The 15,169-nt window shown below is 41.4% G+C and overlaps 1 protein-coding gene across 1 annotated transcript in view; it reads left to right on the top strand.

Annotated features, from left to right (window-relative positions):
• The first annotated feature begins 1,216 nt into the window (after positions 1-1,216).
• ANKRD55 (ankyrin repeat domain 55) overlaps positions 1,217-15,169 on the top strand; it is a 44,462-nt gene continuing 30,509 nt past the window's right edge. The window contains exon 1 of the mRNA XM_034774842.1: positions 1,217-1,621. Coding sequence (XP_034630733.1) covers positions 1,582-1,621 — 40 coding nt within the window. The 5' untranslated portion in view covers positions 1,217-1,581. The remainder of the gene's footprint in view (positions 1,622-15,169) is intronic.

The raw sequence follows: 15,169 nt of genomic DNA, 5'->3' as shown, positions 1-15,169 counted from the left end.
ACTTGAGATTCCCTTTGTTTATGCCTCCCAAGATCGCATTAGCCCTTTTGACCAAAGAATCACACTGGGAGCTCATGTTCATCCCCCACAACCTCCAAACCTTTTAAGTCACTGCTTCCCAGAATAGAGTTCCCCATCCTGTAAGTAGGGCCTACATTCTTTGTACCTAAATATATATCTTTATATTTAGCCATATTAAAGTGCATAGTTTGTTTGTGGCCATCTTACCGCGTCATCCAGAACACTCTGTATGAGTGACTTGTCCTCTTCATTATTTACCATTCCCTCAATTTTTGTCAGTGATGATTTTGTGTTTTCTTCCAAATCATTAATAAAAAGGTTAAATAATGTAAGACCAAGAACAAATCCCAGTGGGATTCCACTAGAAACACTGTTCAATGATGATTCCCTGTTTACAATTACATTTTGAGACCTTTCCAGATTTTAATCTATTTAATATGTGCCATGTTAATTTTATATCTATCTAGGTTTTTTTAATCAAAACGTGTAGTATCAAGTCAAATAGCTTACAGAAGTCTAAATATATTATATCAACACGTTTACATTGTAATCTCTTCAAAGAAAGTATCAAGTTAGTTTGATGGGGTCTACTTTCCATAGTCCTTGTGTATTAGTACTAATTATATTACCCTCATTTAAATTCTTTATTAATCAAGTCCCATATCAGCCTCTCCATTATCTTGCCCAGAACTGATGTCAGAGTAACAGGCCTACAACTGGACTCCCTCTCCTTTGGCTTGGACATAGGACTAGGAGAGTAAATATAAAATGTGTATATTACAAGTTGCATTGGAATATCTCATTAAAACACTGCCTAAAACACACCAAACATGTTTACATTAAAAAGGACTTCTATTGCAACTGACTGTAGTTACTGAGAACAGTTATATTGAACTTTTAAACCTTATCTATTAAATACAGCAATAAACGTCACTCCCTTTTATTTATGTTCTTCATGCTATTCAAAACTCACTCAGTTAAATAGGTGGGTGGCTGATTAATTAATAAACTACAGAATGTATGCCTACTACAATATTTATATAATAGTCAATTAAGACAGCATTGTCTGTGAACACAGCATATGCCGTTTGGTTTCTAAAATGAGTACATCCAGCATCCAAATTGCATTGGCAGTTTTGCACATGCTCTGTTTGCCATAGTGAATCCTCATTCACTCATTGAGATTTCTGTTTGTTTAAAGCCAGCATTCTTGTTGCTGATGCTGGGTGATCTGCAGTGTCTTTTTCAGGCCTGATCATAGACAGCTTGCCCTCTTAAGCTAGTGTTTTTTCAAGACCTAAAAGCTCAATTAGATCATTTCTGGAGACATCTTTTTAACAGGGTCCTTAACTAACAGAATATACCATTCTCATTATGTGAGTGACAATGTCTTTGCCTTGACAACAATCTGCAGCCGTAAAGCAAATTTAATTATCAAACAAGAAGATTGGTGACAGCTATCATTGCATATATTGTTTACTATAATATATGGGATTCTTCCCTGGAAACCACGGAGATGGTATTTGCCTGGTCTAACAGTAAATAATGAGATAGACTACAATGGATTTTAGTACCTCATCGGTGTTTGATCAGCACAAAGGTAAGTCACTTGCTACTAATTTCAAAAGCCATTGGTCCCAGCATGCCTGTTGAAATTGTATGGTTTTGGCTGGTAAATCAATGCCTCATATTTTATGGTGGAGGTCTGGTCTAATGTGAATTTCTTATATGTTTATCATATGTTGCTTCACTGTGTCTGTACAAAAGGGACCTTCTTCCATCAGTGTTAAGGACAGATATTTCTGCCTACTAGTATTGCTTTAAAAATAAAGCAATAGATTCATCAGGAAGAATGACAGCATTTTTTTTAAGGTCAGCTATGAGATTTATATATACAACAGTTGTTACCACATTTTTAACTGGTTCTAGTTTAATGTATTTGACTTGTACAAAACTAAGTACCCATTTTCCTAATTAAATTAATGAATTTTGGAATTATAAACTGTAAATAGTAAAAGAAATACACACTGACAAGTGATTTATCTTCAGGAAATCTTTAGATGTACTACACAAATATTACGGTGTCTTAACATAAGATATCTAAAATAAGCCCTAACGCAATGATACATTTTCTACAGGAATAGGTTGCTATGGAAATATAGATGGATCTTAGTTATCTATTTTGTAGTTAGATTATTTGAATTTTATTTGTTGGGGTGGGGGCTATGATGTATCGAATATAATTTACATCCTTTCTTGCTTAATTCACTAAAATTCTATATTCTCTATATTCCCCTTTATTCACAAAGCAGGAAATTTTCATTGTTTAAACTGTGTTACATCAAATCTCTGTCCATTTACAAAGCCCCAAAATGACTTATGTGCAATCTTCCCAGTCACCAGTATGCACCTGCAAGGTGTACATGCTGATAAAGCAGAGTTGGCCCTAAAACAAAAGGTTGTGGCTTGCTGCGTATGTGAAAAGGCTAACATCAAAATTCTTCAAAATGCAAGTGGTGCACCAAGAATACTGCTTGTTTAGTCTCTTTAACACATCAGCATCCCATTCTGGTATTTGTGAATAAATTGATATAAATCAGATACATATGCATCAAGTTGCAATGGGAATCAGTGACTGTGCAAAACCCAGTTTTGTCACGGTCATTTTCTGGATCCATTTTGATTTGAGTTTTTCTCTTAAAGTGTTCTATAGGATTAAAGCATAAGAATGGCCATACTCGGTCAGACCAAAGGTCAATCTAGCTCAGTATCTTGTATTCCGACAGTGGCCAATACCAGGTGTCCCAGAGGGAATGAACAGGTAATCATTGAGTGATCCTTTCCCTGTCGCTCATTCCCAGCTTCTGGCAAACTGAGGGTAGGGACACCATCCCTGCCCATCATGGCTAATAGTCATTGATAGACTATCCTCTATGAATTTATCTAGTTCTTTTTTGAACTCTGTTATAGTCTTGGCCTTCACAACATCCTCTGGCAAACAGTTCAACAGGTTGACTGTGCGTTATGTTAAGAAATACTTCCTTTTGTTTGTTTTAAACCTGCTGCCTATTAATTTCATTTGATGACCCCTAGTTCTTGTTTTATGAGAATGAGTAAATAGCAATTCCTTATTTACTTTCTCCACACCAGTCACGATTTTATAGACCTCAATCATATCCCCCCTTAGTCGTCTCTTTTCCAAGCTGAAAAATCCCAGTCTTATTAATCTCTCCTCATATGGCAGCCGTTCCATACCCCTAATAATTTTTGTTGCCCTTTTCTGAACCTTTTCCAATTCCAATATATCTTTTTTGAGATGGGGTGACCACATCTGCACACAGTATTCAAGGTACCATGGATTTATATAGAGGCAATATGATATTTTCTGTCTTATCATCTATTGCTTTCTTGATGATTCCCAACAATCTGTTTGCTTTTTTGATTGCTGCTGCACATTCAGTGGCCGTTTTCAGAGAATTATCCACAATGACACCAAGATCTCTTTCTTGAGTGGTAACTGCTAATTTAGATCCCATGATTTTATAGTATAGTTGGGATTATGTTTTCCAGTGTGCATTACTTTGCATTTATCAACACTAAATTTCATCTGCCATTTTGTTGCCCAGTCACCTAGTTTTGAGAGCTCAGGAGGCTGGACATAGAATATCTGTAGTAGCTAAGATAAGAGGGAACATCATTTACAATGGACAAGATAACAATGGATAAAATAAGCCTGGAATATAAATGAGGTAAAGAGTAAATTGTGCATGGACGGAGCACGCTGTACAGGGATTGGTTCCTACAAAGTAACCACGCCAGTCCCAAAACGTGTAATGCAAGGTATAGTAAATGCAGTGTAATGTGGAAGTGTGGAAGAAGTTTGTTTTGTAACTTTGGAGGTGTGGTATGCCCTGTACTTACCCCCTACACTTAGCCTGATTAACTCAAGTGTAGTTTGAGTATATGCTAATAAAGAAACCTCGGTGATTAGGTCTGGGAGGCTACTGAGTACATAAATTTTCAGAATTCACCCCAACAGACTCCCGAGTGGAAAAGGTCTCAGAGGCTACTCCAACATACTGGTGCCATGACTCAGTGTGACATTCTATACCTTGATTGTGATCTTACATCTAAAGCCTGCCTTGTAAGGAAAAGGTTATGATCTGCTGAGATCCTTTGAATGCCACTGAAATTTCCAATATGGATTAACTGCTTCCGAATATACTATCGGGGGTGGGGAGGTGTAACCTGGGTACAGTTGTAAAAAAATAACTAAAAGCAGAAAAAAAGGGGGTGGGAAGGGAACACCTAGTAAGTTTTAAAAAAAATACTGCCTGTCACATATTTCAGTGTAGCAATCAGCTTACTAAAGCTTCCGCTAGCCGAGCCACAGAATTAAAATAAGGGCGTTAAAGACAGCAGTAAAATAAAACATTGCACTTATCAGGGCGCAAGCCAAAATGTTCTCACTTGTTTTTGGTTTTTTTAACTTGTTAATTTTTAAACTTCAATTTTTATATTTAAGAAAATTAAATGGTATTTGCTTATAATTTGCAATTTACAAAAGGAGAATGTCAGGCGTGTAAAACCATTTTAAAAAAGAAGACAGTTCAAAGGCTCAGCTGACAAGGCTAAGCCAAGCAAAATTAAAAGATTTATTTGGTCTCTCTTACTAAATTGTTTACAACATAGCAAGGGACCTCAAAATTTAACAAAACACCTATTTAATAGGTGTTCTAATAATAACAGTACATGTAGTATGTGGGCAATACATGCTATATCAGCGGTTCTCAGCCTGTGGGCCACATGTGGCCCAGTTAGCACACAGCTGCGGCCCAGCTGTGTGCTTAAAAAAAAATCAACATTTGCTGGTCTGGCAGGGGCGGGGCTGTCTGAGGGGAGGAGGGACGGAGAGTAAGGCAGCCTGCAGGAGCGCTACTCCCAGCAGGGGGCTGGTGAGTACTTCAGGGGGCAGGAGAGATGGGCCTGTGGGTAGGTTGTGGGGGGCGGGCTGGGATTTAGAGTTTTGCTGGGATACTGCAGCACCTCCAGGGGTTCAGCTCAGGGGTCAGTTCCAGCTACCCAGACCGTTGTTGGGGGTGGGAGATCCAGATCCAGATGCGGCCCGCCTGGGCCTGCACGATGGGGTCCTGGGGTCCGGCCGCCTGGCCCTGTGATGCGGGGTCCTGGTCCAGCTGCTAGCTGTCCGGGTCAGGCTGCCTGGCCCCTGCGTGGCAGGGTTCCGGGCTGCAGCTGCCCAGCCCCATGCAGCGGAATTCCAGGGTCAGGCTCCAGCTGCCAGTTACCCGGCCTGGCCGTCAGGCTCCACACGGGGGCGGTCCCATGGTACAGCCACCCGTCCCTGCGCTGCAGGGTCCGGGTCCAGGTCCAGTCTGTCCAGCCCCACGCCTCGGGGTCCCAGGGTCTGGCTGCTGGCCCCTTGGCCCTGCACAGCGAGGTCCCAGGCTCCAGCTGTCTGGCCCCAGGCTGCAGGGTCCAGGTCCGGCCCCGCGCAGGGGAGGGGTGTCCCGCATTCCGGATGCCCAGCTCCACGTGGGAGTCTGGCATCTGGCCCTGCTGCAGGGCACAGGGTTCAGCTGCCCAGTCCCACACAGGGGTCTGGGTCTTGACTGCCCGACCCAGCACCCAGGGCTCTGCTTTAGCCCCGCAGGGATTGTGGAGGGGTGGGGGGTGGGGGGCCATCCAGTGGTTCTCAGCCTGCGGCCCACAATGATAAACAGGTTGAGAACCACTGTGCTATACAAAGTAAAAGCAGCCTTAAATGCTATGGGAGCAAGAAAACATGTGCTCTTTTATCCCAACAGAAAAGCTAAAAATTTGGCACAAGAGGCGACACAAGTTGGTGCAGGGTAAGAAAATTAATGAGGGCCCAATACTATGAAGATAAATGTGAAATCACTGTAACAATGTGGAAGAAATTTGTTTTCCCTCCTCAAATACTGTTGTAAGACAATGCAAGGTCTGGAAAGTGCCAGGCTTGTACTGCTGTTTGCACCTGGAGGACACTTGCATGTGCAGGTGTAATGTCTTACAAACAGAGTTGCTGGCATGTGGCTTCACTTTGGGGGAACAGTCTCCAAATTTCACAGTACGGTTGAGATGCTGAGAGGTTGGTAAAGTAAAAACTGCCTATGCTGGTGATAAGTTTTATGTGGTGCCTAAAGAGGGCCACTTCTGATACAGACCCAGGGAATGCTATTTTAATTGGCCTATATTCTATTTCACACCCAAATCTCCTGTGGTAATAAATGGAAAGATTTTTTTACATTTTGTACCAGTTTTTTATATTCTAATGAAAGCAAATTACAGAAGGATGCTTTAAAGGCAGAGCAAGTTTATAATGTGGGATTACACCCTGGAGAACTATACTGGAGGAGGTGAGCTAGCACCACCTGGTTTGTATTTTGAGCCTGGTATCAATGGTGGTTCAAATGATTACAGCTACCAGTCTTGGGAACGTGTCGCTGGGTAGTGAACTTAAAAAAGAAAGCCCAGAAAGACAGGAATATAATGTAAATGAAACGAATGCTAATATTAAAAAAAAGAAAAGCAGTGGAATGTAAGCCTGGCTTGACATAAGTAATTGGACATGGGTGGGGCCTCATTTCTTGAGGGAGATGATTAGGGAGGTAAATAAATAAATCAGCAGGCTGGAAACAGAATGTTGGTACTAGCTAAGGGGAACACCTTGGACACCATTAACAATGAATAAGACAAGCCTGGAATGTAAAATGAGATAAAGAGTAAGGCGTGCATGTGACAGGTTGGACCCCGCCCCTGTCCGGGGTGCCACCTGGTGGGAGGGATAACACTGAAATAGACAGATTGACATTTCCAGTTTATTTACCAAGCATAGGAGGGAAAGTGTCCCATTAAAAGTCTGTGAACCATTAGGTTAAGTGTTGTTTAAGCTCCTGCAGCTCCTAAGATGATCTTTGGGTTATCCATGTGGGATGGAGGGGGCACTACCTGGTAATGGGCCAGTGGGGCCGTCAACCAAAAAGAACCTGATACTCCATTAACAGTACACTCTGTTAGATTGTCTCAGAATGACATATTGTTGCATGTAACTACAGGTTTAAGCACAAAATATTTGGGCTTTGAAAATCCTGCTGTCTTTCCCTCAGATCATAATGCGTATTATAATTTATTTGTATTATGGCAGCACCATTAACCAACCAAGATCAGAGTCCCATTGCTGTAGGTACAGTACAAGCGAGTGAGCACCAGTCCCAAAGAGCTTCTAGTCTAAATAAGAAAAACAGAGACTTGGGAGAGGAGGGAAAAGACTGAACACAGAAACTACATGAACAATATGATGGTGAATAAACATCATGTTTAGGTTCAGGACTTTGGGGGGTTCTCTAATGGAGCAGAGAATCAAATATTGCACTCCTGTCTTCTAGGTATAATTCACTTTCAAAATGACAATCCCAAAGAACAGCATGTAGTTTCTGGACTCTGCAACAAGAATTTTATCTTTCTGGATTGAAATTGTCATGTCCCTACTCTGGCACAACCAGTGATGGTTTTGTTGGGGTGTATTTTTATTTATTTTCATAAAGAAACAAACAATAAAAAATACAACAATAACAAAAAGGCCCACAACTTGTATATGTTACCAAATGCCCCACATTTCACAGGATATCAATAAAATTATGCAACTTGTCAAAGTTGTGAGACCAGTCAATATAAAATTGGAAAATGTTACACAGACATAACATGTTAGGGTGGTGGTAACAATAATACAAAAAAAAAAAAAAAAGCAGGGAAGGAGAGAAGGGAACTGGGGGAGAAGGGGCAGGAAGAGGGAGGGGAAAAGCAGAGAGGTATTATTTGAGCTATCTTAGCATTCTTTATCCAAATGTATCGAGACAAAGTCCAATTTTTTCTGAATCTATACAATTGGTCTCTACATTAATAAGTTGTTCTTTCTTATGTTGCTAACTCACAGGTCTGAATAACACAAGGATGTTTTAAATAATCAAATCCATAAAATAAGAGAATTAAGTGATTTCCGAATTCTGTATTCATACACTACATGCTGTTACTTGAGTATTAATTAGCTGTTGCTGGAGGGCCAAAGAGAATACTAACATTCATGAAACAGGTTATCACAGTACAGCCAGAAAGGAAAGCATGTCCCATTACTTCAAGCATCAAAGGGCTGGGGAGATGGACGCTTGTTGCTAAGCACTGTTGTTCATGTTGAATTGCTGTGAAGTGAGCCTGATATGACATACTTCACTATCTGCCACACACTGGTGGTCTTTATGAGGAGACCAAGCAGCATCTTATTGATGGTGGGGAAAGCAAATAATAAAAATACATAATTCTTCACAACATTGAACATGTGACACCTGGATTTTCAACTTTCCTGTTTTACAATCACTAATAATAATACTGTAATTAATAATGTATAAATGTCATGTTGTCAGTAAGATCATATACATTTAGCTCCAGCAATTCTTTGTGGATGCTAACAGCTGAAGTCTAGTCTAACAAAAAGATCACATGCACATAACACATTCCTTGTAAAACACTACATTAAGATCATATTGTATGTATTTTATACACCTCCTTTCAGAACAAACTGCTAGTATTTAATGTCTTGAAAGAAATTATATCCTTGTGGAACACTACTACATATTTCAAAAATGCTGAACAGAAATGTCAATTTTTAACATTCCTTTTTCCTGAACATTAAAGATATACTAGAAGTGGGTTTTTTTAAAAAACTAAACACAGATTTGTAATTATGACAGCATCCTGTAGCCATACATCATTTGGCTCTTTGCCCACAATGGTACCTGCAGATCTTTCTGTGGCAGTGCTATGTATAGCCACACTACAGGCTTCTCCTACCACTTGACCCATACGTACCTTTTGTGCTTCCCAGAAGGTGAGTGACAGCTTCCATTCAGCAGTGCCAGACAGTAATTTCCCAGATAAAACAGCCTAACAGTCAGCTTAGATGAAACAAATGTGGCATTTATTTGTGTTTTTAACAGAATAGTGAGAAAGCAAATTAAGTTAGGTAAAGACACTTGAATGCAGAGGACCTGCTCCGCTGCTGGGGTAAATTGGTGTTGCGCCATCACAGTCTGTTTACTCCAGCTGAGAATGTGACCCCAAACGTACAATAAAAATCCACAAGCTGGTACTGTAAACAACTTACAAAAGGAGATGAAAAGGGTGATATGCTACCTGATTGCAGTATTAGTCCCCGTTTTGACACAATTTCTCAGTCTGTCAGTTACCTCCTAGTGACATGCAGGGCCGGCTTCAGGCACCAGCTTACCAAGCAGGTGCTTGGGGCGACCACTTCGGAGAGGGGCGTCACGTCCAGCTGTTCGGCGGCAATTCGGCTGACGGTCCCTCATTCCTGCTCGGAGCGAAGGACCTTCCGCCGGATTGCCGCCGCAGATCGCGATAGCGGCTTTTTTGTTTGTTTGTTTGTTTGGCTGCTTGGGGCGGCCAAAACCCTGGAGCCGGCCCTGGTGACATGTCTGCAAAAAGAAATTAGGTGAGCTTAGCAAAGAGAACATTTATAGTTCAACTTGTCTGTGATGCAAAAGTTTCTGAAATCAAATCAATGGAATTAGCATTCATTAAAATGTGTGTCAAATGATATATTATGGCTTCGATGCAGTTAGGAATACATAATATGCTCATTTAGTCATTCCTGTTATTGGTTAAGGATTCCCCACCTATCCCCATGCCTTGTGCTAGGATTTACTAGCTTTGGGCTATGTAAATCTTATGAAGAGCCCTATGCCACTGACAGCAGTAGAGTCAATATTTTTTGGAGGGGGAAAAAGGGGAGAGAGTGTCACTGAATATTTCTCTGGCTCTCCTGGGGTGGGAAGAGGTTGCTATGATGTTGCTATGGGGATTGGGGTGGCAAGGTTAGGTTATTGTGGATAGGAAGGTTTGTTTTTGTTTTTCTTATGTGGGAAAGTGCATCTAAGAGCCACCTGCTGTAACTTAAATATTAATGTTCTATTGCTTTCATTTTATTGCTCTGTGGCAGAGTAAGTACCTCACATACTCAAGGACTAGAGAATTTGGCTTCCTTTTCTAGATGGATCACTCCATGTCTCTGCCAAGAGTAGGCCTGCCTACATTGTATAAAGCTTGAGGATTTTTGCATAAAACTTGCATATGCAAAGTGTATGCAATTTTAAAATCCCAGGTGAGCGCCCAGGCTATAAATACCCCAATTTCATTAGTTATCCTCACACAAAAAATTGATCCTGCTCCCTTGTTCCATCAATTTCTTCCCCTTGCCACCCCCATAAAGTTTCCAACCATTTATAACTGTGAAAGACTCCCACTGACAGCACTCAAGACAGAATTCCCCGACTAGCTGCAGAATAGATACAGCAGGGGTACCAGTAACATAAGCATCACCTCTCTGCCCTGCCAATTTGCCTCAAACCTAATGCAATGGATACTCCTCTTGGAGTAAGAGATTAGAACTAATCTCCACGCCACAATCAAGTCTTGGCCTCTCTGCCAAGATTTCCAGTTGTGATAGTGGTTTGCGTAATGTGGAAATCTGTCTATTATTGGACACTGACCTGAAACCACTGCCATTATTTCACATACTGGTAGGCTGCTGAGCATCCATCAAACAGTAATGGCTCTTAGTCACTTCTGATCCCAGCTATCTTGAAAGCTGTGACCTACAGATCAAAGGCTCAATATCTACTTACCAACCCCAGAACATTCCTCTTCCACTACTAACTGGATTTTAAAGTAAAATTATCAATTTTTATTTATAAGTTGTTTAAAATGTGCAATTTAAGAGACTAACTGAAAGAAAAACAGCCTGTGCTTCAGTCTCAGTTTAACAGTAATGGAATGGGAGGGTCTGTATTTTTGGAGGCAGATTTCATGTCAGCTGTCTAAATCTACCAAGACTATAAGCACTAACCCTGAGTGTGACAGACTAACTTTTCTCAGGGTGAGGGTTGATTCAGTCTCCATGGTAGCCAAGTTTTAAAAGTAAGAACGATGATTGTTTCCTAAGGAGAGAAGGTCATGTGTGCGGGATTATGCTGGATGGGAAATTATAATGTGGAGCTAATGGGAACAGAGCCGAGACCACACAGGATCATGGATTGGACTTGTATGGCAAATTATTTTAAAATATTTTAAAGACGTTTTATCACGTATCCATCCAGGAAATAATAATAATTGTTGGTTTGAACAGGCTTCTTTAAAGCTGCTTGGACTTTTTTAGCCTACAAACAATTTTCAAATGTAATTATGTTAGCACAGAAAATTATGTGCGTAAGGCCGTGCCACCCTTAACTTAGATTCCCTTTCCATTGGTCAACTCCTCCCATTCACATTACTTAAACATCACTTTTCTGTCACCTTCCTTTGCTCACATTGTAGTCCAGTGGCCTGTCAAACTTCACTCTAAAGAACTAAGGGCCTGACCCTCAGTTACACTAATGGGCCTTAACGTAGCTGGTCAGCTTATGTCACTCTGGTAGTGTAACTGAGCATAAGGCCTGAGATCTATTGCATAACTGAAGCAGCTACTTTGTTGTGCCAGGGGTATGTCTATGTTGCTGTTGGGAGCAAGCCTCCGAGCCCAGACAGAGAGACTTACACTGGCTTGGCTTGAGCTAGTGCATCAAAAATAGCAGTGTGGACATTGTGACTCGGGCTGGAGCTCAGGCTCTGAAGCCTAAGGGGTCAGGTGGGCTTGAGAGCCCAAACCTCAGTGTCCACACTTCTATTTTTAGCATGCTAGCTCAAGCCCTGCTAGCTTGAGTCTGTCTACCTAGTCTGGGAGTCTTGTTCCCAGCTGTAGTGTAGACACACCTTAAAGACCAGACTGTAACAGGCCAGCAGCATTTACCTAAAACATCACACCATAATAGCAGGTGTGAGCCTGTGGAGAAAGGGTAGGAGAGTTCTGTTGACTTACTGAGAAAAATGGCTCCTTACCCTACCAGATATAAGGGAAGGGGGGGAGGGCTTTCTAGACATAGAAGCTCTAGGGTGGGAGCTACACAGGTTGAATGGAGGAACCCTAGAAGGAGAGAGAAAGTTTGAGCTGAACTTTATCTTATTATTAACTTCTATGGTAATAAAAATAGACTGCATTAAGGGGATGAGTTTGGACTGTATATAATATTTTTATTTAATATTTGTACTGTGTTGGAGAGCAGGTTCAGAAAGACATGTTCACACGCACTTTTTTGCTATTGTAAAAGCAGTTCACTCTCAGGCTTACACTCTTTTAAAGTTTATTTAAAAACTCAGTATGAGATCATAAAGAAAATACAGAAACATCCTTAATCGTGTCACTAAATGATAGGGGACTGCAAAGGAAATTCTGAAACAGCCTGAGACATGTTGATGCTACTGAGCGCTGAAGAAGGAGATTAAAATTGAAAATACATTCAGAGTCCAATTTAACATCTTAATGCTAGAGCTTCATAAATGCTCATCTTCATTTCCCAGCAATTTTGCTAACGTGCAAAATGAAATTGCCATTCACTGTGCCGCATGAAAGATTACTTAGATATGTCAGAAGTTTGGGTAATAATAATTAGATCTAGTACACTTTCAAAAGCAGATTAGTTGAAGTGAAAGAAACTCTAACTACTAGGAAATATACCCCATGTGGCTCTTTAATAGGCACCCAGTAAAATCTCTGAAATGCACAAAGAGATAATTTGTCTGTAAGAATTACTCATGGCCAGTGGAGGACATGCTTATTTTTCATTAGCATTGGAACCAATGCCATCTGTGGGCTTGGGCAAATGACCTGGTTTTTCTGGACCCATCCTGTAATCCTTTCTAAGCATAAATGTCCCGGCCCCCTTTGCCTTAGTGCCCCCTTCTGTAAAATAGAAATAATAATAATAATCTACTTCACAGAGGTGTTGTGAGGCTTTGAGGGCTGTTGTACTGTGAAGACGTAAAGTGTTACCTAGCAACATTTATTACATTATAAGTAGGGTTGGCAGAATTTGGGGGAGGTTGGGTTTGGGGTTGTTTTTTGTTTTTGTTTTTCAATTTTGATGATTAATATAGATTTGGTTTCAGTTTTTAACTATCTTTATTTTTACAGGTGCTAGAAATTAAGGAGGATAGGGCTGGAGTTAGGGTTAGGGCAGGGCTGCAGGGGGCTCCCTGCATGGCCAAGGGGCCCAAGATACCAGACACAGGGTGAGGGGAGGCTACAGTCCTGGCCCAGCAGAGCAAAGATCTCTGTCAGGACTGCAAGGAGGAGGACAAGCTCCCAGCTATCGGGGAGATGATCCCCTTCTGAACTTTTCTTGCCCATACTCTAGCTGGTGAACGAGTGAGCAGGGCCATGACAACGGAGCTGCAGAGGGCTCCCTGCATGGCCACGAGGTGACTGACACCTGAACCCTGCAGGCACAAGGTGCAGGGAAGGCTGAGGACCTGGCGGGGCAGAGACGACACCCCCGGTTAGAACTGTGAGGAGGAGGGCAAGCCCCTAGCAATTGGGGAGGCCATCGTGCTGCTGAATGGCTCTTGCCTGGGGACAGCTCCAGCACTCCCAGCTGGTGAATGAGAGAGCAGGTCCATAGGAGTAGGGCCGAAGAGGCTGCCACAGGGCCAGTGACACCTGATCCCTGCAGGTACAAGGAACTAACAACAAGAATTTCTGCTATAAACTGAGGATGTATAAGTTGGAAGCGACTGAAGAGGAGAAAGACCTGGATGTATTGGTGAATGACAGGATGACTGTGAGCTGCCAATGTGATGCGATTGTGAAAAAGACTAATGCAATACTAGGATGCATCTGGCAAGGTACTTCCAGTAGAGATATAGAAGAATTATTATCATTATATGAGGCACTGGTGAAATCGCATCTGGAATACTGTGTGCAGTTCTGGTCTCCTATGTTTAAGAAAGATTAATTCAAACAGGGACAGGTGCAGAGAAGGGCTACTAGGCTGGTCAAAGGAATGGAGAATCTACCTTATGAGAGGTGATTTACGGTACTTGGCATATTTACCCTAACCAAACGAAGACTGAGAGGATGTATAAATTCATCAATGGGATAAACACTGGGGAGAAGAGAGAGGAATTTTTTAAGTTAAGAGCCAATGTTGACACAAGAACAAATGAATATAAATTGGCCATTAATAAATTTAGGCTTGAAATTAGAAAAAGGATTGTAACTATCAGAAGAGAGAAGTTCTGGAACCTTCCAAGGGGACCTTCTGGAACCTTCTGGAGCTGTCCAAGGGGAGTAGTGGGGGCAAAAAACCTAACTTGTTTTCAGACTGAGCTTGATAAGTTTCTGGAGGCGATGGTATGATGAGGTTGCCTTCAATGGTATTTTGTCCCTCCACAACTATTAGCAAATACCTCCAATGTCTGAAGATGGGGAGGGCTCTGAATTACTACAGAGAATTCTTTCCCAGGTGTCTGGTTGGTGGATCTAGCTGATGTGCTCATGGTGCAACTGATCACCATATTTGGGGTCGAGAAGGAATTTTCCCCAGGTCAGAATGGCAGAGACCCTATTTTTTTTTCCTTCCTCTGCAGCATGGGACACAAGCACTTGCTGGTTTGAACTAGGGTAATGGTGGATTTTATGTAACTTTAAGTCTTTAACTCAATATCTAAGGACGTCAGTAACACAGGCAGAGGTTATAGGTCTATTACAGGAGTGGGTAGGTGAAGATCTGTGCAATGTTTAGGAGGTCAGGCTCATGATGGTTCCTTGTCGCCTTAAAGTCTGAGTCTGAGTTCAAGAAAGAACAATGGCTGTTTTACAGCCCTCAAATCAGGCAATATCACATGCACTATATAGTCTAGCCAGTCTGTTCTCATTCTCCCTCTCTCATGCGTACAGGCTGAATACCAGAGATAATGGGAGAAGAAAAGAAGTTACCAAAATGACAGAAGGCTCAGATGAATTAATGTCAGTGTTAAGTGAAATAACTTTCAGTGAGGAACTCACTTATTTAGCTTTTTAATTTAGCTTTATCATGAAGCAATTTTGCTCTTAAACTACTTCTTTCCTTAAAAAAAAGACTTAAAATTGACTCGTTGGCACATTACTTAAATGGTGTTGTTTTTGCTGACGAAACGAGTTACATGTTCACACCTTGGAAGT

This window comes from Trachemys scripta, chromosome 6 (assembly GCF_013100865.1).
Source record: "Trachemys scripta elegans isolate TJP31775 chromosome 6, CAS_Tse_1.0, whole genome shotgun sequence".
Taxonomy (NCBI): Eukaryota; Metazoa; Chordata; order Testudines; family Emydidae; genus Trachemys; species Trachemys scripta.
This window is presented reverse-complemented; position numbering and strand designations above follow the sequence as displayed.